Here is a 24,934-nt window from a genome sequence, read left to right on the forward strand (position 1 = left end):
ATAGCTAATTAAGCATTTGTTAATCCTTCTATGTTTCAACAAAATTATCCAATCACTAACTCCTGCTGCTAGCTAGTAGTACATGGCACTACCATTTCTTCTTTTCCCTTTCCAAATTCACATACTAAGAAGAGGCCGCTAGATCTTAGAGCATATCCCAGAGTTTTTCGAAAGCTCACTCTAAATTATTATATAGAGAATTATTTGTATAAAAATCATTTTCTATATATTTGAACTCTCTAAGAGTTTTTCGATATCTTATTTATAATCTACGTAGTCTAGTCGTTATTGTTTTCTATCCATTCTATCTTTGGCTAGCAAAAAATCAAGATTGTTATATTTAGATAACTAATTAAAAAATATATTTTATGATATTTTTTAATTAAAATCTCTATTTGTAGGCGATTAGATGGGATTCAGAGAGTCTCTTGGAGTTGATATTATCATTATTAGACTGACATCATGCCAAATACTAACAGTACAAATATGCAACAGTTTTCCAGAAGAAAGAAGCATATGTGTCTGCCTGTCACTCTGTCAGCGAGCGAGGAAGACCATCCATCCAGATCTGAGCAACAGTAATCAAACCCATGACCTAGTGCCCGTCGCAGGAATAAAATTCCATTTACAGGAGGAGCAAGTCGATCATAGCAACACCATAAAAAACGAATTGTTCCCCAAGACTAGCTGGCTACTTGTAAGAAGTCACAAGCCAGGCCAGCAGATACGGTCAAGCAAGCACTTAGAAAACAAGTTAAAGCCCAGTGAAGAGTCCAAAGCATGAGCACAAACAAGATGGGCGTGGGCATGGCCATGTGGGGAGATGAGTACAGACATCACCGCCGGGTGAGCCGGAGTGCCCGAAAAGAGAAAGAAAGCAGCAGGAACAGGGTGCCCTGTTCCAATCTCGCGAGATAAACTTTAACAGCTATTTTTTAGCTACTTTTAGCCATTTATAATCTAAACATGAGAGCTAATGGTGATAATTGAAACTAAACTTTAGCACTTCAATTCATATAGCTAAAGTTTAGCACGAAGCTAAAGTTTAGCTCATGAGATTGAAACGGGGCCTAATGGAAGAGGGGCCGTAGAGAGAGAGAGAGAGAGAGAGAGAGACGAGACGAGAGGGAAAGAACAAACAGGGGGAGCCCATCCGCCGTGATCAACAGCACAGAAGGTGAGAAAGCGAGAGAGGGAAGAGCCGAGCTGGCAAGCCCATTGATTCCATCCATCCTCGGTGCACGCCAGCCGGCGGCCTCCCAGTTTCCGGCGGCGCTCCGGCCGGCGGCGCTCCGGCCGGAGGCCGGGTGGATCCCATCTTGTAGGGAGTGCGGAAGCCGTCAGGGGCAGGAGAGCTCTTCCTGCCTTCGGCGCGTGGAGAGCTGACGCTTGGTCTCCACCAGGAGCTTGTGGTACGCGAATCTTTCTTGTTCCTGCGCAAAGTTTGGTTCTTTTCGCTGTTTTTCTGCGCATCCTACTAGTCAGTTGGTGCCGGCAGGCTCCTCGCATTTCTGGAAGAATCTACTTAGTAAATTTTCCGGATTTCTAGTCCCGGCGGTTCTGGTGTTGACGTTCCTTGGCAATTTGAGTAGGAAAGTTGCATATTGCAGCCACGCTGATACCGATTTGGTTTGCAACGTTGGGACGAAAGTTGCCTGAATTAAGTTCGGGTCTGCATTTCTCGGTCTTCACGACTGATTTTAGCTGTGATGGTACGCGAACCTTTCTCGTTCATGCGCAAAGTTTGGTTCTTTTTGGTGTTTTCTGCGCATCCTAGTCAGTTGGTGCTGGTAGGCTCCTTCTCGCATTTCTGGAAGAATCTAGTTTGTAGTTTTTCCGGATTTCTAGTCCCTGCGGTTTTGGTGTTGATGTTTCTTGGCAATTTGAGTAGGAAAGTTGCATACTGCAGCCACCCCTGATACCGATTTTGTTTGGTAACATTGGGACGAAAGTTGCCTGAATGCAGTTCGGGTCTGCATTTCTCGGTCTTCACCACTGATTTTAGCTGTGATGGTAATGTGCTGCTAAGCTACTTGGCTGAGGAATGTTTTCTCTGTTTGCAACATCTTGTTTTCTAGCTTGCACCAGGTGGTGTGAATTTACATGTCAATAGACGATGCCATCAGAAGTGCTCACACAGATAACCAGTGTGAAGCTGACGGTTGGCATGTTGCTACTCGCCCACACCCTCATGATTTTATTAGGCTGTCGTTGGTGTGTAGATTATGGTTCTCCTGGGGGTAATAAAAGGATGTAGTGGAGTATTTCAAGTTGCCAGCATAAATTCATCTGTTGGCATACGTTGTATGGTCATCTAAATTTTTATATACAAAAATGTGAAGAAGGAAAAAAAACTTGTCTGATGCCCATCAAGTCTGCTTACAAGGAGTGACTTCATTTAAATATCAGAGAAGCTATTTTCATCACGGTATAGGTGAAAAATTTAGCAGACTTATCCCTTTTACAAAAATCTTGTCCGCTTGTAGTTATGGTTTCTGTCCAGTAACTAGTGGTAATAGTTATACTTTCGGTGTTTTTTATTTGGCCAGTTTCGATGGAGTCATAGGCACTACCAGATTTATCTAATCAAAATGTAGAATTTAAATGTGGTCTGTTCATAATATGTTCTGGTATTGAATGGTGTGAGCCTGATCAACTCCTATCCAGAAGACCAGAATAATTGTTAATTGATTCTAAATCGATCTTTCAGTTTATATTTGATAATGGTTTTGGATTTCCCCCCTAAATATTGCTGGGAAAACTTGTTATCCTTATTTACACCCAATATAGTGCTGTAATCATCAAGTGCACATACCTTTCTGCCCTTTTTCTCTTGCATAAAGTTTTACCTGTTCTCTAATTTGCTCTTCTGCAGTGTTTTTATGCATATCTGTTAAATATGTGTATGTATTTGTCATGTCCACTTTGTTCTAGCACCTTTATCATCAACTCGGCATTGTTGCACTACATCACTGGCAGTTGTGATTCTGTTTCCACATTGGTACTATTCTCCTAACTTTATGGTTGCATTGTGATCAGATGCAACAATATGCTCATGAAGGGGCCATCTTCAGATGTTCTCAGAGCAAGCATTTCTAGCGCCCCAAGTACATCTAGCCATGGTTCTGCACAAGATGAATGTGATTCATTAGGGGATGTGTATGTATGGGGTGAGGTTGTCTGCGATACTTCAGTACGAACTGGTTCTGATACTGTTATTAGTTCAACTGGCAGGATTGACATTCTCCTCCCGAAGCCATTGGAGTCCAATTTAGTTCTTGATGTGTATCATGTAGATTGTGGGGTTAAGCATGCTGCATTGGTCATGAAAAATGGTGAGGTTTTTACATGGGGTGAAGATTCTGGAGGCCGCCTTGGCCATGGAACACGAGAAGATTGTGTTCGTCCACGTCTGGTTGAGTCTTTGACAGTTTCCAATGTAGATTTTGTTGCCTGTGGTGAATTTCATACATGTGCTGTTACAACAACGGGTGAGCTTTATACATGGGGAGATGGAACTTACAATGTTGGCCTTCTCGGACATGGCAATGATGTAGGACACTGGATACCTAAGAGGATTTCTGGAGCACTGGAAGGTCTTCAAGTTGCTTATGTTTCATGTGGGACCTGGCATACAGCCTTGATAACATCCATGGGCCAGTTATTTACCTTTGGGGACGGTTCATTTGGTGTATTAGGTCACGGAGATCTGAAAAGTGTTTCTTACCCAAGGGAGGTAGAGTCACTATCAGGGTTGAAAACAATTGCTGTGGCATGTGGTGTGTGGCACACTGCAGCTATAGTGGAGGTTATTGTCACTCGGTCCAGTTCAAGTGTAAAGCTATCTGCTGGAAAGCTGTTCACATGGGGAGATGGTGACAAGCATCGACTTGGTCATGGTGACAAAGAAACTCGACTTAAGCCGACTTGCGTGGCTACACTTATTGATCATGATTTTTATAGGGTGGCATGTGGGCACAGCCTTACTGTAGCCTTGACAACTTCTGGACAAGTATTGAGCATGGGTAATGCTGTTTATGGTCAGCTTGGAAATCCTCATTCAGATGGAAGGATACCATGTTTAGTTGAAGACAAGATTGTGGGTGAACAAGTTCTCCAAATTGCCTGTGGATCCTACCACGTCGCAGTTTTGACAAATAGGAGTGAAGTTTTTACATGGGGGAAGGGAGCTAATGGAAGATTGGGCCATGGAGATACAGAGGATCGGAAGGTGCCTACACTGGTTGAAGCCTTGAAAGATAGAGCTGTTAGGTACATAGCCTGTGGTGCAAACTTCACTGCTGCTATTTGTCAATATAAATGGGTTTCTGGAGCTGACCAATCACAGTGCTCCTCATGTCGACAACCATTTGGGTTTACACGAAAGAGGCGCAACTGCTATAATTGTGGACTTGTCCATTGTAATTCCTGCACCTCGCGGAAGGCTTTGAGAGCATCACTGGCTCCTAGTCCTGGGAAACCCTACCGTGTTTGTGATTCATGTTTCTTGAAGTTGAATAATGCCTCAGATCCTAATGCAGCTAACCGGAGGAAAGATCCTGTTCCCTATCAACCTGTTGAAAGCAATGGCGATGCTAAAGTAGGAAAGGCTAGTTTGCCTAGCAATATGGAAATGATTCGAAATTTGGATATCAAAGCAGCATGGCAAGGGAAGAAAACTGATGGGCTATCGTTTCTCCGGAATCCTCAAGTTAGTTCGCTCCTGCAGCTGAGTGATATTGCTTTATCTGGTGGCTTGGGCATGAACAGATCAGCTCCGAGAGCGGTACACATATCTGCAGCTCGCTCGGTTACTACTTCAAGAGCTGTTTCCCCTTTCTCTCGCAAGCCCAGTCCACCGCGTTCTACTACACCAGTTCCAACAGCCCATGGTCTTTCTTTCTCAAAAAGTGCTACTGATAATATTGTGAAAGCAAATGAGCTCTTAAATCAGGAAGTTGAAAGACTGCGTGCACAGGTGTTTATTCCTTGTTATTAAGCAGAACCTTTACTTTTTTATGTTTATCATGTAGCAACAATTAGTATTTTTATCCATTTATTAGGTTGATAACCTGAGAAATCGCTGTGAGCTTCAAGAACTTGAGCTTCAAAAATCAGCAAAAAAAGTACTAGAGGCCATGACACTGGTTGCCGAAGAATCTGCAAAATCCAAAGCTGCAAAAGAAGTTATAAAATCTTTAACCGCTCAGGTAAAATCTAACATTTTGCTAGTTTCTCATGGTCTGTGATGTTTTACTGACTCAAGTAACGACATACTCGACTTGTAAAGTTTTTCAATGTTTGAAAATCGCTTTCTAGATAACACATTGTCTTGTTAAATTCCTGTTTTCCTTTCTGGGAAGAACAGTGCCGGGTGTGTGTTATTTCTGTATGCTGTTACAAACTTTATTTGCTACAGCCTACAAAGAACCTGCTAAATATTAACTGGAGTCGCTTGTATATTTAAGATAACTAAATACATGAGAAGGTATGTTGTTTTAACAAATGTTTAAATCCTTATTGCCGTGTGCCTTTTTCTGACTCGTGTAGCTCAAGGATATGGCTGAGAGATTACCACCAGACCACGGGGCCTATAATGTCAATGAGACAAAGCAATCACATAATCCGAATGGCATTGACTCACATGCTGCTAGCTACTCTAGCATGAATGGAATTCACCAGACACGGAATGAGTTGCTCAATGCTTCAATTGCACATAGTCTGAACTCTGGACGACCATCGTCGCATTGCAATGGAATCTCAGGACAACATAAATTACTGGGCAATGTGAGTGAACACAGTGACTGCAGCACTCACAGCCTAAGAATTACCGCTCCTCACGATTCAGAGCTTCCTAGTCGAAGAGCACGCAGCAGCAGTGATGAGATGCTGACAGCAGGCAGTAGAGTGGATGACAATCTGAACGTTGATGCTGTGTCCCTTCAAAGCGGCGAGGATGGCTACAAGCCTCGAGGCACAATACCATTGCCAAGCAACCAAGTTCAGGCTGAATGGATCGAACAATACGAACCTGGCGTATACATAACACTCACAACCCTTCGTGATGGGACCCGGGATCTGAAGAGGGTTCGCTTCAGGTGATCTAGCTATAATTTTTATTTCTGTTTCCTGGACTAATCCCCTTTCCAGTTGCATTTTCCATATACAGCTTACAGATCTTGACAATTGTGTTGTTTTAGGTGCTTTATTGTTTATTGGCACTCTTGACATCACTTCACCTTTCCTGACACTATACAGTAACTGGGTAACTGGGCACTTCAGAGCATGCAGCCAAACAAGAATTAAAAATGTGTTTGTCTTTAAATTCTTGAACACACAAAATGTTTCAAACTTCACATTCTTTTTTAGAGAAATAAAGGCTGCATTATTATTCTCTTAGCAGGCACCTTTTCCATTACATGTAGCAGCAAATATTGTATTGACTGACGTTGACAAGCCATTATCTCTTCGCGAAGTCTAATTTATCTGAGTTCTCGCCTTTCTTAAAATTCGCCCTTTGCAGCCGAAGACGTTTTGGCGAACATCAGGCGGAAAATTGGTGGAATGAGAACCGGGAAAAAGTGTATGAGCGATACAACGTGAAGAGCTCTGAGCGTGTGTCGTCGGCAGCCTCAACCCGGTCTGCGTATTAACTTGAGGAGACCTGTGTCATCTTGGAACTTGTAGAAAAACTGCAAAGGCTGCAGCATCACTACTCAACAGCAGCAAACTATTCAGGTCATACATACTGGGAGATGACAAAAGGCCAGCGGCCATTATTATTTTGTTGGCACTACACAATGCTGGATACAATGCTAGGCTATGTATGTTATCGGTCTGTTTTGGTGTAATGCACATAGTCACATAGACGATGATACACGAGAAGTGAAACCATGTTTTAGGTCAGCAAACATCACTAGGCAAGGTAGGTTAGGTTCTTTGACTGCCTATTTTTCCTCTTTCCTTTCCACGGATATGCTTACTTATGTATGTTGACATTTATATATGGTAAAAGTTATCATGCAGCAATGTAATTGTTATGCTTTTGTGGTTTGTGCTATGGAAGCCGAAATATAGGGTCTGTGGTTAGGGAGTCAACGGGAATGAAGTGGCTTCATATCAGCTTTTGATAATAGAGCCATTTTTATCAGTTTTTGATAGAGCCATTTTTTCTGTATTTGGCAAACAGAATGATATATTCCATTCTGTGTTTAGCAAGCAGAATGGAGCCGATTTTACTTAGTTGAATAGTAGAATAGAGCGGTGTTGGGGCGAAGGCGAACACACCACCCTTCGCTCTACGACTTCGTCCCCGCCTTGCGAACACACCACCCTTCGCTCTACGACTTCGTCCCCGCCTTGCACAGACGAAGGCCGAGTCTACAGAACCCGCCAGAGCAGGCCGAGGGCGTCAATCAGATGGGAGGTCTGTTTTACCCCCTTCGTCCACACGAGACAAGACGAAGGCCCTGCCGAAGTCTGCGGAACTCCCGCTCCCTCACCACCGGGGGAGGCCCCATGTGTGATTCGGCCCACAAAGTTGGGCCCTGGGTGGACATGAGTAATAAGGGCCATGTATGTAATAAAGTTTACCGTAATGACTGTCTGTAATCTCCCCTCGTGGGAATATTCTGGAGATAAACCAGATACTCGAGGGTAGGAATGTCTTTGACAGGGACGGACGGCCCCTCGAGTATCTATAAATACCCCCGTACAGTGCCTAGGCAGGGGGAGATTAACGAAGCTTTTGGCATTCCGTGCTAAACTTTGCAAATACTACTACTTTTTCGTTGGATCAACTTGCCCAGGAGAGCAGGTTCCAACATTTGGCGTCCACCGTCCGTGCTACGAAAAAACAACCCGCGATGGCCCCCAAGAGAGAAAATTCGAAGGCTGCCCCATCCATTGACGATGTGGCAAAGACAGCACTGCTGGTGGAAAAGAAAGGCAAGGCCCTCACAGACACCACCCCCAAGAGGCTTTCGAAGATGACGCTGTCAACAGCAAGAGACAGCGCCAGGACCACCCCACCCCCGACGGCACTGTACGCACCTGCAGTTCTGAGGGCGCACCACAAGCACCACCACCAGGGGGCGAAGACACCATAGAGGAAGGCGAAGTCATCGGCATCTCAGCCGAAGACCAGCTAAAGCTGCGAGCTCTGCGCATAAAAAACAACCACCTGTAGAAGCAGAAAGAAATCCTCGAAGCCAAGCGCCAACGAGTCACCATGCAAGCCAAGGTGCGTCAGATGATACAAGATGAGGAGCAGAAAGCTTGAGAGCTAGAGCAAGAGATCACACTCATGCAAGGCGAAGGCCAATTCAACCTGCAGCGCGGACCCCTCGCGCCACAACCGCCTCACCATCAATACATTCAAGCCGAAGACCCATTCCAACTCCAACGCGGTCCCTTCATTCCCTCAGCCGCCGCTTTCCAGGGGGATCAACTATCTCGATGAGCGAAGCCCTCTGTCTCTGCAGCTCTGTTGGGGGCCTTCGGCTTCCGAAGGTCCTCAAAAACATGATTTGACAATGTTTTCCAAGTGAAATATGTGAACATGTATCTTCGGAATCAGGTTACGGGTATACAAGTGTCTGGTCAAGACGAAGCTTGAGCGGGACGAAAGGCGATCATGACGAAGGATAAGATGATCACGAAGCTATGTGCAGAAAAGCTTCGGTATGGCGGCAGAAAAGAGGAACCGACTTAAAGATGAAAAGCCAAATTAGACCTCGAAGAATTATTATAGAGTTATTGATAAATGTAAAGGGCATTAATGTAATTCTACACGGGCTGCGTCCCGCGCCTATAAATAGATGAACAGACGCTGACTTGGCATTCGTTTTTTGCATCACGCCTGTACCTTTACTTTTCATCAATGCAAAGGTACATTTACAATTCATTGTTACGAATTTGATAATAAAAATAAGTTGATGATAATATTTGTATTATTATTCGTATTTCATATATGTGTTTTTCTTCATCATCTATCGAAATTACGAAGGTCTTTTCCTTTGTAACCTTCGTCCAGAATTCATTATATCCGAAGGGACATAATGTTTTTAAGGACGAAGGACTTTAACATTTAACACTTTTTATGTTGCCTTGATCTTAACTCGAAGCATTTGAGAACAAGAAGCCAACATTGGCGCCCACCTCCGGTGAACTCACGTCCATTTTTTGAGCTTTGAACACCATCGGCAAGCATCACCTTCATCATGCCGCCGAAGAAAGCTTCAGCCACAGGGGCTGCCACTCTGCAGCCGCTGGATCCCAATCAGGATGTCCTTTCTCTTAGGGAGGCCCGAAGCCAGAAGAGGAAGGCCACCAGTCCGACGCCTCCGGAGGATGATTTGGATCAAGAAATCCAAAACTTGGAGATGCTCCATCAACAGGTTCAACGAAAGAAGGAAAAGATGGCTCGTCTAGCTGACCTACAGAGGCAGATAGATGAAGCTTCGGAAGAAGTTCGTCATCTTGCTCAAGATGACCAGAACCGAAGGCCTCCGCGCAGAGAGCTTCATCAGGAAGGCTTCTACAACGAGGATGACTGGTATGAAGATTTCCATCATGGAAATTTTGCTTTTGATGATGCTTCTACTCTCTCAACAGAACTGTAGGCTACACCATGGCCCCAGTCTTACAAGCCCCCCAGCTCCCCATGTACGACGGTCATTCAGACCCGAAGCAATTCTTGATGAGCTATGAAGCAACCATATCTTCGTATGGTGGCAATACTGCAGTCATGGCAAAGTCCTTCGTCATGGCCGTCAAGAGTGTTGCACAAACCTGGTACTCTTCTCTTCGGCCAGGAACAATCACTTCATGGCAGAAGCTGAAGGACATGTTGATAACCAGCTTCCAAGGGTTTCAGACGAAGCCGGTCACTGCTCAAGCCTTATTCCAGTGCACCCAGGACCACGAGGAATACCTTCAGGCGTATGTCCGAAGGTTCCTGCGTCTGAGGGCACAGGCACCAACAGTGCCCAATGAAATTGTCATTGAAGCCATGATTAAGGGACTTTGGCTGGGACCTTCAGCTTAATACTTTGCCAGGAAGCCTCCCCAAACTTTGGAGAAGCTGCTCCAGAAGATGGACGAGTATATTCGAGCTGACAATGACTTTCGCCAAAGAAGGGAGGAAGCATTCAGGTTCTCTGAAATGACCAGGGGCTTCGGAGGAAGATTCCATCCGAGGCACGTCAGGTCAATTCACAATTCTACTCAAACTGATGATAGAGGGAGTCAACAACAAAGGCCACAATACTCCTCGCAAGCTTCGGGGCAGCAGCAAAGCTCTTTCCGGCCGCCAGCGCCAAGGGGCAGAGGCGCCAGAGGCTTCGGGGGAAGATTTGGGGATCAGCCAAGAAAAATTTACTGCCTATTCTGTGGTGAAGACAAGGGCCATACCACCAGGATGTGCCATGTTACCATCCAGAAGCAAAAGGAGATAGCAGAAGCTGCAGCACAACAGAGTCAGCCGAAGCAGGTCATGCATACTGCTTCGTACCATTCGCCTTACATTCCAGAATATGTAGGCAATCACCCTGCAGCTTCTGTTGCTTCGGCAAGCCAACCCCAAGCATCTTGGCAACAACCTCCACCGCCACCACCAACACAACGAGGTCAGCAGCCAGAAGGGAGTCAGCATACTCACCTCCAGCGGGACTTCAGAGAGGAGTCCGAAGCTCGCACAGTCAACAGCACTGTGCCAGAGTCGAAGCACATTTACTGACAAATATCCTACCTCGACAGCAGCTTTTTCATTTTTGCATTCAGTATTACTTTCTTTTTAGTAAGAAACAATTATGGGAAGTTTAAGTGTCTTTTATCGTTTTTCAATCTCTTGTAACAGTTTCGCTTTTTACCATAATAAAAATATATCTTCTCCATAGGCTTGAGCTACCGAAGCATAAGAATTTATGGTGGCACGGAGGACCTTCGAATTATCAAAAATTTGTTCTAAGGAACGCAGTGCAATTTCTTCGAAACAGTAAAAAGTCGTTCCTAAGGGAGCGCAGTGTAAGTTTTCTGCTCAAAAGTCGTTCCGAAGGGAATGCAGAGCTTACAACGAAAAATAAACGCTGATTCCGCTGAAAGTAAAAGGCGAAGAAGCTCCTAAGGGAGGCTTACAGCGAAAAATAAACGCTGATTCCACTGAAAGTAAAAGGCGAAGAAGCTCCTAAGGGAGGCTTACAGCGAAAAATAAACGCTGATTCCGCTGAAGTAAAAGGCGAAGAAGCTCATAAGGGAGGCTTACAGTGAAAAATAGATATCGACCTTCGGCAAATATCATTTTTGCATAACATCACATCATTACATCATCTGCATAGCATAACATCATACATCATAGTGCATCAACAACGCAAAGAAGGGGGGTCTCAAAATTGTTATCCGAAGATCGTTTTGAAGAAATAGTGACACGACACAAACAATAGCCATTGGAGAGTTATATCTTCGTCAACACTCTGAAATGGAAAGATCTATTGATTATTGATTTTACGAGGATTGGTTACTGATTTTATGAGAGAACGGATATTATTTACGAAGCATGAAAAGAAGGGAAGGTGTTTTTTCGCCAAAGGCTCAAAAACGGTATGTTTCTAATGTTTCATGCATTGTAAAGAATAGAATTATAAACAACTAATATATATTACATCCAAAGTTGCACAATATTACACATGATTCTCAACAAGCATTACAATCTAAATGTTTTTACAGCGGCATCTAATCTTCCCTTAAGACTACTTCTGCAGCTTCGTTTAGAAGCTGATCAACAACTTTATCCATTATGGCTTCAGCCATTTGTCTAATTTCGTCATCCCCCTTCGTGTGGGGGCCCAGAGATAGCTCAGCAGGTTCTGAGGGAGGAGAAGATACGGATATATTACTATTACAAACCATTAACAAGTTCGAAATCAAAAAATTACAACAAAGAGTCAAAAACCACTAATTAATACCTATTTGCTCTTCGGGCTCTACGCTTTTCTCAGCAGCCTCTGCTACTTTTCTAGCATCATGAATGCCTTTTTCGCTTTTTTGAATAATTTCTTGGGCCATTTCCCGGCCGCCATTGTCCCAGATGTCGGTGAAAAATTTTCCACCGACCAGGCTTGCTTCGGCCGAGGGGTCTTTTATATCTTCGGAGGATAAGGCAGTTTCGGATTGTGCTAAAGATTTCACATGCTCACAGCCTTTCCTCTCCAAAATAGTAGCAATCCCTCTGGCACCCGAAAAGGCACATATGTCTCCGCGGCTATTCAAAATTTCCTCAAAAGCTTCAACTTCGTGACTAATCCATTCAATCGGGCCTTCGGGGTTACCCCTTGTGAAGTTTTCCTCGCTCGAGAATGCGCCAACGCTGGCGAAGCTAGTTTTTATTTTCTTAGCGCATTCTATAGATTTATCATAGCACCTTTTCTTGGATGCTCGAAGCTCTTCAACGTTTCCTTCTAAATGATTTGCCCACTGATCGCTGAGTTCTCGTTTCGTCTCTTCAAGTATGCGCTCTTCTTTAGCTCTGGCTAACTGTTTCCGAAGATCTTCAATTTCGCGCTTCTGAGCCTCAGCTTGAGCTTTAGAAGCAGCTTCGTCTTCCTTTATCTTATCCACCAATGTAAGCAGAATTTTATATTTTTCCAAAGCTTTGTTTCTTAGCTTAATAACCTCTGTTCATAGGTTGTTAAAAGCAATGTTATAGCTCTCGTCTTCAGCATTCTTTTGCGCTCTCAAAGCGTTGCTAAGTATTAAACCCTATATGAAAAGAATTAGTATAAGAATAAAAGAATAATTCAAAAATTATAAATTTCCAAATATACAATTTTCATACCTTCAGACTATTATATGCAAGGCTATCTGCAAGATCGTCCTTTGTCATAGCGCAGAGGCCACCTTCAAGCTTCGGGAACCCCATACTTCTAGCCATTTCCCGGTAGACAGATAATTCTTTGTTGTCTGGGAGGCAGTATAAGAAGTCATCTTCGTCTGTGCCATTGAATACTAAGGCCCCCTTTGGATACTTCAATTCTCGGGCATAGTGATTAGCCTCTAAAATCTCTTCTTCAGATAATCTTTTTCCCGAAGCATGTCGTACAATATAATCGAGGGCTTTGGAGGATGCTTCGGGGGCAGGAGTGTCAGTTTCTTCAACCAAAGTTGGCTCTGCCATTTTTGTTTCTTCAGCTTCCAAGGGTTTTACCTTGGTGGGCTCTGAAGGCCCAGCTTCGGTTTCAGATCGTTGCTTTGAAGCTTCGGCAACAAGGGCTTCAGTATGCACTTCAGAAGTTTCAACAGTTTTCTTCGGAGTTGTGCTTGAAGACTTAATTGTCTCCAAAACATCCAGCACATTAACCATCCTTTTTCTTTTCAGGGTCACTGCTGGACCCTTTTGGCTTTTTACTACCTCGATTTTTGCTGGAGGACTTAAGACTTCTGATGTTTTTGTTTCTTCAGTCCTCGGTTCTTCTATCTTTTCTGTTGCTGGCACTTCGGCCAGCTCTTCGATTTTTGGCAGCGGAGTTGGTTCTTTAGCTTCGGTGGCCGAAGAGGTCTCACCGGCAAACTCAGGCACTGTGGCCGGTTCAATATAACGTGTCCGATGTGTGAGAACCTTTACCCTTTTCCTCTTCGGCGCTGGCTCGCTAGGAGCGGCTGAAGCAGTTTCCTTCGCAGAAGATGTATTCTTTCTTTTTTGACCCCGCGCTGGATAACGGTAGTCGGTGTAGACAAACCCAATTGCGTCAAATACTCGGTTGAGCCTCTTCTTCTTTCGGCCTCCGAAGGCCACTGATAATGCAGTATCTTTGGCCTTTGAGTATACCCGAAGCAATTCATCACTTACGGTCTCAATGCTTTTTAGCCAGTCATCATCTGGCTCAACGAACTTATCTCCGTACTTGAATGTGTATTTTAGCCTGACTAGTCCACTTTCGTCAGGTTCCTTAACGGTTTCCTTCGGCATTTCCCAGTTATCTACAAGTGGCCATACTCTGAAGGCAATGTGTTCTTGCATTAAATCCCTTGTCCCAATAAAAGAGCACACTGCGCCGAAGGCTCTTTGGCATTCTTCGGCTGTTTCATCCATCTCCACCTTCGGCCTCCGAAGGCCGAAGCGTTGCCAAATAGGGCGCATAATGATACCTTTAATATCTTCCCGAGTTTTTAAATCATTCTTCACATAAAACCATTCTGTCATCCAGTTGCCGGGCCATCTTTTCCGAAAGGTTGGCACGGGACAACTTGACCCAGATCGAGCACCGAAGCTATAGCAGCCAAAATTGTTGTGATACTGCTCTTTACCCCAAGGTTTCGTCTTGTACAATAACTCATGTATATTACAGAAACTTTTTGCATTTGGTTCTAAACCTTGGCTCCTCACGGCCCAGACGAAGATGCCCATCCTTATGATTGATTCGTGAGTAAGTTGGTGAAGGTAGACTTCAAATACCTTCAGTACTTCCACAACAAAGTTGCTCAAGGGAAATCGCAGTCCAGCCTTCAAGAAGCTTCGGAAGATTACGACTTCATTCTCTTCGGGAGTAGGCACAATTTTCTCCCCATCATCTGCCCTCACAATAGACATGTCTCGAAAATACCTTCCCTTCATGGTATCAAGATGACTCTGCTTAATGCTCGATTTACCGAAGACTGTGTGACTTGGTCGCCACGGTCGATCTTCGGAGTCTTCACCCCCACTTTCTACATCATAACTGTCACTGTCACCAGTATCTTCAGATAAACCCTCCAAGGTCTCCCTAGTGATCTTCTCCGTATTGGTCTTTGCTATTGACTGAAGAAAGCCAAGATGCATCTCCTCAGAAAGGCTCAGCTTCGATTCAACAACAGTTTTCTTATCTTCAGACATCTTCGCAAACGCTGAGAAAATGCTCTCGAAACCGAAGCTTAAAAATTTAAAAAGCCAAGCAAGTGTTGTTGCGCACAGGCTAAAAGTTGGTTGAGCAAGAGCAGATGGCAAGAGAGCGTGCCAAATAAAATCGTGTTGAGCTCTTATTTATACACCCAGTGCGTCGAAAACTGGAGGGTCCCGCTTGTCAATGACTGTTGCTATTCTAGCAAAGGGAAGGTGTTTTTTCGGACCTTCGACTTAAAGCCTTCGTCCATGTCGCAATATGAATTTATCATTACAGCAAATTAATATTGCGAGGGGCTACTGTTGGGGGCCTTCGTCTTCCGAAGGTCCTCAAAAACATGATTTGACAATGTTTTCCATGTGAAATATGTGAACAGGTATCTTCGGAATCAGGTTACGGGTATACAAGTGTCTGGTCAAGACGAAGCTTGAGCGGGACGAAAGGCGATCATGACGAAGGATAAGATGATCACGAAGCTATGTGCAGAAAAGCTTCGGTATGACGGCAGAAAAGAGGAACCGACTTAAAGATGAAAAGCCAAATTAGACCTCGAAGAATTATTATAGAGTTATTGATAAATGTAAAGGGCATTAATGTAATTCTACACGGGCTGCGTCCCGCGCCTATAAATAGATGAACAGTACTCCCGTACTGTTCACGCTGACTTGGCATTCGCTTTTTGCATCACGCCTGTACCTTTACTTTTCATCAATCCGAAGGTACATTTACAATTCATTGTTACGAATTTGATAATAAAGATAAGTTGATGATAATATTTGTATTATTATTCGTATTTCATATATGTGTTTTTCTTCTTCATCTATCAAATTTACGAAGGTCTTTTCCTTTGTAACCTTCGTCCAGAATTCATTATATCCGAAGGGACATAATGTTTTTAAGGACGAAGGACTTTAACATTTAACACTTCTTATGTTGCCTTGTTCTTAACTCGAAGCATTTGAGAACAAGAAGCCAACAAGCTCCAAGCATCACCCTGGCCCACCAACTTCAGGGCCGACACCTACCCCAAGTACAACGGCCCAGTACATCATGAGTTACCAGGTCACCGTCGCATCATCCGGAGGGGACGACGCCACCATGACCAAGTCCTTCATCATCGCACTCGAAGGCCTAGCCTTGACTTGGTACACCAGATTACCGCCATTGTCCATCGAGTCCTGGAAAGGGCTTCGCGACAAGTTCCTGCTCAACTTCCAAGGGTACCACCCGATATAGACGCCCTCGCCGAGCTATCCCTCTGCAAGCAGCAGGAAAAGGAAACTCTTCACGAATATTACAGAAAATTCCTGACGCTCAAATCACAACTGCCATCAGTTGACGATCACATTGCGATCCACTACGCCATCAGTGGTCTTCGGGCAGGTGTCTTGTACAGTCATTGCATCCAGGACCCACCCAAGAACCTGTAGGAGCTATACCAGCTATTTGAGAAGTATGCCAGGTCTGAGGAGCTCCATCAACGCAAGGTTGAATCTCAGAGGAAGCCCAAGGACCCTCCGCAGTCCAGCAGAACCTGGACCAGGCCGGCGCAGGCATACTCCGGCCGGGACAATTGCAATCATTAGCCGGTGCACAACATAACCAATTAGCACCCAGCTGGAGAGGCCACCCGTCACCAGGAATACCCCCCAAGGGCGCGACAATGACGCAAGAGGAAGAGGTCGCGGACGGGCACAACAGCCGCACAGATTCTATTGCTTGTTTCACGGCGAAGACTGCACGCACCCAACAAGGGACTTTCCGGAGACCAATGCCACTAGGGACAGAATGTATAGAGCTCAACCAGCCGACAACCAGAGGGTTGTCGCACACACTTACCATCATCAACAACCATACCACAACGAACAAATCCAGCATCCACCCAACCATGCTTACCAGCAGCATCAAGAGGTGTAGGTTCTACCGCAACCGCCTCCGCATAACCCAAACCCTCCACACCACATCCACCCACCACAAGCACCCAAAAAAGAAGACTTCGCAGAGCCACCATATCACGGAGTCATCCACATGATCACTAGGGGATCAAGCATGGACTTCGACACAAAGCGGCAGAAAAGGGAGCACTACCGAAGTGTGAACCATGTCGCTCTTACCGGCCCAGTGGTGCAAACAAAGTGGTCCCACGTACCGCTCACTTTCGACGCCAGGGATGTTGAATTGCGCAGTGCTCCACACGCAGACGCCATGGTGATCAACTGCATGGTAGTAGGATGGGATCTACACAAAGTGCTGGTTGACAACAACAGCCAAGCTGATATCATTTTTCTACATGTCTTCGATCGCATGGGAATAATCCATAGCCTCCTCAAGCCTGCGGATAATCCCCTCTACAGTTTCAGCGGCAAGGGAACTTTCCCCATTGGCAAGATAGAGCTCCCCCTGTCATTTGGCGTGGCACCCAATGCGCGAAGTGAGCAGGTCACCTTCGACATTGTCGACATGGTCTACCCATACAATGCCATAATGGGGCAGGGCTCGCTCAACAAATTTGAGGCGGCCATTCATGGACTCTACCTCTGTATGAAAATCCCAGGCCCGCAGGGCGTGATCACCGTCTACGGCGACCAGCAGATAGCGCACAACATTGAAAGGGATTTCGTTCCAGGGCAATGAAACGTACACTGCCTCACAACAGAGAGCGAAGGCTTCAAAAGCAATCGCCCAGTCGAAAACAAAAAAGTCAAAGCGCAGCTCCAAAGCAACAATGGGACGAAGGCGGTACCCCTCGACCCAGCAACCGTCGAAGGAAACGGTAATAATAAGCGAAGACCTGACCTCGCGAGACGAGGAAAAACTCCTTTCTTGTCTCTCCCAAAACAAGGATGTCTTCGCTTAGTCTGCCCTCGATCTGGTCGGGGTCAGCCGCTCCATCATCGAGCACAACCTGAGCATGGACCCCTCGGTGCGCCCAAAAAAACAGCGACTGCGAAAAATGTCCGATGAGAAAACTGAAGCAGCCAAGGCCGAGGTGCATCGCCTATTGGAAGCTAGATTCATCGAGCCAATCGTTTATCCTACATGGCTCACCAACGTAGTCATGGTGCAGAAGAAGAGTGGCAAGTGGCGCATGTGCATAGACTTCACAAGCCTCAATAAGGCTTGTCCCAAGGACAATTTCCCCTTGCCACGAATCGACAAAATCGTCAACAGCGTAGCAGGCTGCGAGGTCATGTCCCTCCTTGATTGCTTCTCGGGGTACCACCAGATTTACATGAAAGAGGAGGACAAGGTAAGCACAAGCTTCATTACACCCTTCGGCACGTACTGTTTCGTACGAATGCCAGAGGAACTCAAGAACGCCGGATCAACCTTTTCTTGCCTCACCAAGAAGGTCCTTGAAAGCCAAGTTGGCTGCAACATTTTCACTTACGTAGACGACATTGTCATCGCAAGCAAAAACAAAGAGGATCACCTGGCCGACCTCGTAGAAACATTCGCCAACATGCGTGACACATGACTCCTGCTCAACCCTGAGAAGTGTCTTCGGAGTTTGCGAGGGGAAAATACTTGGTTACCTAGTATCGCAACGAGGGATTGAGGCCAACCCAACTAAGATCCAAGCGATCATCAACATGGCACCTCCGCAGTCCACCAGGGACGTCCAAGCGACCGATAGGCAGATTGGCGGCCCTGAACAGATTCATCTCTAAGTCCGCTGAGCGAAGCCTACCCTTCCTCAAAACATTGCATGGTGCAAAAGACTTCGCTTGGGGCCTAGAGCAGGCGGCGACCTTCGAGTCACTCAAACAACACCTGTCTGACCTAGCAACGCTAACAAGTCCCGACCCTTCGCTGCCGCTGCTTCTCTACATTGCGGCTTCACCATGCACAGTCAGCGCAACATTGGTCCAAGAGTAGGACAGAGATGGCAAAAGTCAGCAGTGCCTAGTGTACTACGTCTTTGAAGTCTTAACGGCTTCCAAGTGCAACATAACCGAACTCGAGAAAATTTCATACACAGTGGTCATGGATTCGCGCAAGCTACGACACTATCTCGAGGCATTCAAAGTACGTGTCACTTCAGACAGGGGTCTAGGAGAATTGTTCAGGAACCCGGAGGCATCCTCCAGAATTGCCAAATGGGCAGCTGAACTATCCGGGTACCACATCACCTTTGAACCTAGAACAACAATCAAGTCACAAGTCTTGGCGGACTTCATCGTCGACTGGACAGGACCCGCGGGGCCACAGCAAGAACCCTCGGAAATAGTCTTGACCATCCACTTCGATGGCGCATGGTGCCATGCGGGGGCAGGCGCCGCTGCGCTTATCACATCACCCGCCGGCGTCAAGTACAGATACGCCACACACCTCAGTTTTGCTTTAGAGTCCGACAGGTGCACTAACAACATACCAGAATACGAAGCCGTCATCCTGGGACTTCACAAATTACGAGCCCTCGGCGTTACCACATGCATCATCAGGACAGACTCCAAGCTCATCGCTGGCCAGATCGAAAAGGAGTACTCAGCAAAGGAGCCCATGCTAATGCAATACCTCACCGCCATCCGCAGCCTCGAGAAACAATTCAAGGGTTTCACCCTGTAGCATGTCGATCGTAACAAGAACGAAGAGGCCGACACATTGGCCAAAGCAGCAGCCAAGGGCGAGGCCCTGCCCTCTGACGTGTTATACCACGTCATCGGCACGCCAGCCGTCCGCAACCCCGAAGGCTTGCAAATAACTCAAGACGCCGAAGGCCACCGAATCGTCAACCTCATCATGGCCGAAGACTGGCGGGCCCCAATAACAATATACCTACAGGGCCACTACCATCCTACCATCGCAACGAGGCCAAACGCCTTAAACACAGGAGCAGGGACTTCACAATAGTTGAGGGTCAGCTGTAAAAAAGGGCACCGGCTAGCCTATGCTTAAATGCATAACCAAAACTGAAGGCCTAGCAATCCTCTGCGAAGTCCACAGTGGAACCTGCGGCTCACACTCAGGACCTAGGGCCCTCGCAACCAAGGTGATTCGTCAAGGATTTTACTAGCCCGCGATAATTTGCACGGGCAACCGAGTCACTAGGTCATGCGAGGCGTGCCAAAAATTCTCCCCTCGCTCAGACAACCCTTCGCAATTCACCAAGCTCATCACCCACACATGGCCACTTCAACGTTGGGGGCTGGACATCGTCGGGCCATTGCCAACGGCTCAAGGGAACCTAAAGTTCACCTTCATTGCCGTCGAATATTTCAAAAAGTGGATTGAGGCCAGGGCAGTCTCCACGATAACAGCGAAGACCGCCTAAAAATTCTTCTGGCAAAACATTGTCTGCCGCTTCGGAGTCCCGTCCGAACTAACGATCAACAACGGCAAATAGTTCGATAGCCAAGACTTCAGGGAATTCTGTAGATCCATCGGCACAAAGCCTGTCTTCGCCTCTATATACCACCCACAATCCAACGGTGTCGTCGAACGCGCCAATGGCAAAATCTTTAGCACCATCAAGAAAAGGCTCCTTGACGACAAGAAGGGCAAATGGACAGACCAACTACCCGAAGTCATATGGGTGCTGAATACGACAGAGTGCCGAGCAACCGGGTTCACACTTCCGCTTGATGTATGGATCCGAAGCAATGACGCCGCAAGAGTTAAAGCACGGGTCCCCTCGAACAAACAAATCAGCCGTCCCCGACGTCGACGAGCCAACCTCCAAAGATCTCATCGACGGAGACCGTGTCCTCGCCCTACAGGCCCTCAACAAGTATCAGGTCTAGACCAAAGCATGGAGCGACAACACCCTCGTCCCAAGAGAATTCAACGAAGGGGACCTAGTACTTGTAAGGACCACCCAGACAGATATGCACAACAAGTGCGCGATACGAAGTCTCTACTAAAAGACATCCGAGCAAAAGCCGCCTAAGGGTGCAACCGGATATGCACAACAAGTGCTCAACACAAAGTCTTTACTATAAGACAAATCCGAGCAAAAGCCACCTAAGGGTGCAGCCGGACATGCACAACAAGTGCGCGATACAAAGTCTCTACTACAAGACATCCGAGCAAAAGTCGCCTAAGGGTGCAGCCAGAAATGCACGAATACATGACATCACCCTAATGGCACAAATGTCAAGTACTATCACCTTCAAGGTGCGAAGTCTATGTTGTCTGACATGATCAAACTAAAGCAACCTATGATGCAACCAAGTACGCGTCATAAACGTCCAACATCACCACGGAAAGTGAGGTCCCCATCCCGTTTCACAACATGTCTTCATAGTGTACATACACACAGCGAAGGGCCGCCGACCATACTGCACAAATAATACAAATAACATCTTGATGCCCTCCCTCTCTATTGCGAGCTAGGGGAGGGCAGCGTTTTCTCTCACTACCGCAACACGAGAGCGAGGGCAGCAAACTTGCTACATTGGCTCAGCCTTCGGAATAAGGCCTGCCACACAAAAATTAAACAACATCAACTTCAACTCTTCGCCCTCAAAAAGATTCCGCAGATCTTCCTCCCCAATACACGTCTCGGACGTCGATGACAGCAAATCCCGCTGGCCACCCCGATCTAGCCGAAGACGGGACCGTTCCATCCCCATCTGTCGATGCCTCCCACTTCGCGACATCTCGCCAACATTGTGCTTCAACACCACCCTTCGTCGGTGGTGCTCTTCGGGCATCACCCCAGCCGAGGGAACAGACACTTCGCGTGCTTCAGGCTACAGCAAGGACTCCGCCGTGAAATCCTCATCCGAAGACTCCTCAACCCACGAAAACGAGCTCCCAAACTCACCCCCATCTGATGACCAAGACTCAGTTTCAGAACCAGACAAATTTCCACTATCAGGCACTGTATTCGCAGACGCCACAAAATTAATATCATCAGTAGGGGTTGCTTGCGTAGGCTCGGACGTCGGAACCTGCGCAGCAACCAACTTTCAGTATCACACAAATAAAGCCCTAAAACCCAACGCCCCTAACACGACCCCGCCACCTGCGAAGGAGCAGCCGATGCTGCAGGGTCTTCGCCAGCCGGTGCAGCCGCCGCTGGAGGGTCTTCGCCTTCCGGTGCAGCCGCCACTGGAGGGTCTTCGCCAGGGCCGGTTTGTGTCGCCGGTTGCTCAACCCCCGTCCTAGCATCTTCTGCCCGGGTCACCGAGGTTTCCAGGCCATCGAAGTCGTCGACTTCTTCATCATTCGCCATCTACAGCACTAGCAAAAAACATAAGGAAAAAAACAATCACACACCTGCTCCAGCGGCCGGTCAGACCTCTCCCGGACAGTATCGCGACCGTGAGGGCCCCACATCCTGTCATAAAGCGCCCCAGCGGACCGCTTTAGTACCTCATCTTCGACCTGGAAGATTCCACGGTCGAAGTCCTCGTTTGCCCGGTCAAAGACCTCGAAATGCCTGCATCCCTCACGGGACAAAGCATTCGCAGCCCCCTCACAGGTAATGAGCGAGGCAAAGGACATGAGACCCGTCATGATGGATGGGACTAACTCCAGCTCTTCCTGCAGCCACCCGAGGAAGCAGAGGCCCACCTCTTTGCCGGATGTGTCGAAGGGGGCGGTACGCGCACCAAGCTGACGGTACACATCCACGAGCAATGCGTGTGCTCGGTCGACCCCAGTGCGGGTGGTGGCCTTCGCTCTGTCCACATAGCCACGCAGACTCCTCTTCCCCGACTCCGCGTCAGTGGCGCGCTTGAGGGCGAGGTTGGCCTCAGCACGGGCAGCCTGGGCCTCTGCGCGAGCTTTTTCTGCATCTTCCTTCTCCACCGCAAGCCGGTGGCTGAGGTCCTCTTTTTCAGCCTCCGCCACCGATAGCTTTTCCAGCAGGTTGTGGCTCCTATTTTCCGCCGCCGACTTGTCTCGCACTGCCTCCATATGCTGCGTTCGGAGGCGCTCAATCCTCCCCTCGAGTCGCTGCCTTTTGGCAGAAAACTCCGAGGTCAACGCCCCCGACGCAATGTGGTCAGCGAAGACGGCCGCCTAGCGCAAAAACCATCAAATTCGGAGCCATGGAAGAGAAATAAACTCCAGAAGCACTGTTTACTCATGTGTCTCAGCTGCTGCGAAACTGAGGCGGCCACGTCCTTCGCGACAGCGGACGAGGCAACTTCGCCGCTGGCGCAGAACTGGACCACGGGTTCTGCGAAGACCCCTTCGCCACGCTTGCCATGGTCGCCGGACCAGCTGTTGTCGGCGCCGGGACAACAGCCAGTTGCCCGGACTCCGTTCCTACATCATGGTCACGTCAGAAACGCGTAATTTAAAAAAAAACTCACCAGTAGGACCCCGCCCTATGTGGGCGTCGAATATTGCGACACCGCCCACAAGGTAGTCATCCACGGAAATATCCATGGAGACATCGGCGCCACCCATCGCCGCCTCATCAGCGTGCGGCGGCGAGGGAGGCCTTCTCTCATGGGTGGGCGCGGCTGGAAGCGGCACGCTGGCGCCGGGCGCGCCAGGCGGAGGCATGCTGGCGCCAGGGGCGGCATGCTTCACGCTCGCCTGCGCCATTTTGACTTTGCGCCTCGGATCCCCTACCGTAGCGAACGCCCGACGTTTCCACGACGCGTCTTGACGATCCTTCTCCATCACTGCCGATACAACAACACGAACATTCCATCCGTAAGGGAAAAATTTTCATCTCACGAGCTAATCAAGATGTAAACATTTCCTCGCCGACAGCCTAGAGAATCGATCATTCTTAGGCCAGCGACCCCCGATAACCTTCAGCATTCGCGCAGAAGATTCCCGAAGCTCGGGCGAAGACATCGTCTCCCCGGGAACCGTGCAGGTCTTCAACAAATCCACAGCAAAACGATTAGACGCCCTCGACCCCTCAGCTGTTGTACCTAATTTCCTATTTTTGGCGGTCGTGCTCGGCGATGTTCCCCGCGAAGGGCCCTCGTCGGCCGTTGTCATCACCTTCTTCCCCCGGCGGACAACAGCATCGACATCGTCGTCTCCCGGGTAGCCGGCATATGGCAGACGGATCAACTCAAAAACACGGTTCAACCTAACATTTGAACCGCGGATATCCCAGCTCCTCAGAGTCTCCGTCTTCGACACATACTTTCCTACAATCTTTGTGGCCTCGGCCTCCACTTCACGCACAAACACGGCCAGGTTTCAACCACGTAAATCCACCACAAAAGTAGGACTTCGCACCAATCGGTCGCCCAGGGTCGGTATATGATGGGGGCACACTTCGCCCAGTAACCAGCCATGTGCCAAGGGCCACACTCCATAGGCGATAAATTCCTCAACCAAGTCGCGCCCGCTACTCAAGCGGGCAGCATATTGAAGGGCCCCTTCGTCCTCGTCTTCCTCTGCCACCTCGAATTGAGGAAACGCCACATAGAAGTGTGAGCACAGAATGGCCGGAGGGAAGCTGGGCAGGTCTTCGACGTCACTAGGGGCCACATAAAACCAAAAATCCCACCAGTTGCCCCACTTGTTCCTAGCACAAGGGGCTATCTCCACGACTTCAGCCGAGGTCTTCCCAGTCCTCGGCGTAAAGGTGCACGATCCGAATTGTGCTATTTTATTTCCTATCTTCCTCTTCTGCCAATGCAGGCAATAATTTTTAGCAAAGACCTCCACAGACGGCTGCCCACCGAAGTAACTGCCCAGACATACTTCGCCAGTGCAACCACGGCGTTGGGCGTCAGCTGGTGGACCTACACTTCGAACCATCACAACACCTCCACCACGAATCGATGTGTCGGGAGGCAAAGACCGGACACAAAAAAGGCCTCAAAAACCACTAACTCGCCTTTTGGCTCGGGGACCTCCTCCGCACCCAGTGCATGCCCGACACCGTCGCCAAAGTAACCAAGCCACTGCATCTCCAGCATGTGGACCGAGGAAATCCTCGAAGTACCAAACTCCATGGTATGGCCAGGCTGCAACTCCATAACCGCCAAATCACTCAAGGTCTCCTCGGACGACGTCACGGCCGGCGACGCGCTCGTAGCAGACGAGGAAGAAGACATTGCAACGTACCGTCGGCGGCGGCGCGCGGTCTTCTTGATGCGGGCCAGATTTCCGAAGCGGGAGAGCAAGGAGGG

At 47.7% G+C, this 24,934-nt stretch overlaps 1 protein-coding gene across 1 annotated transcript; it reads left to right on the forward strand.

The window, feature by feature from the left end:
• The first annotated feature begins 779 nt into the window (after window positions 1-779).
• Window positions 780-7,059, forward strand: LOC100381412 (uncharacterized). The gene is made up of 5 exons (NM_001361425.1): window positions 780-1,412; window positions 3,040-4,978; window positions 5,064-5,210; window positions 5,551-6,098; window positions 6,524-7,059. The coding sequence occupies exons 2-5, from the start codon at window positions 3,050-3,052 to the stop codon at window positions 6,651-6,653; spliced, it is 2,754 nt and encodes a 917-aa protein (NP_001348354.1). The 5' UTR covers window positions 780-1,412; window positions 3,040-3,049; the 3' UTR covers window positions 6,654-7,059.
• The last annotated feature ends 17,875 nt before the right edge of the window (window positions 7,060-24,934 follow it).

This window comes from Zea mays, chromosome 6 (genome assembly GCF_902167145.1).
Source record: "Zea mays cultivar B73 chromosome 6, Zm-B73-REFERENCE-NAM-5.0, whole genome shotgun sequence".
NCBI classification, from domain to species: domain Eukaryota; kingdom Viridiplantae; phylum Streptophyta; class Magnoliopsida; order Poales; family Poaceae; genus Zea; species Zea mays.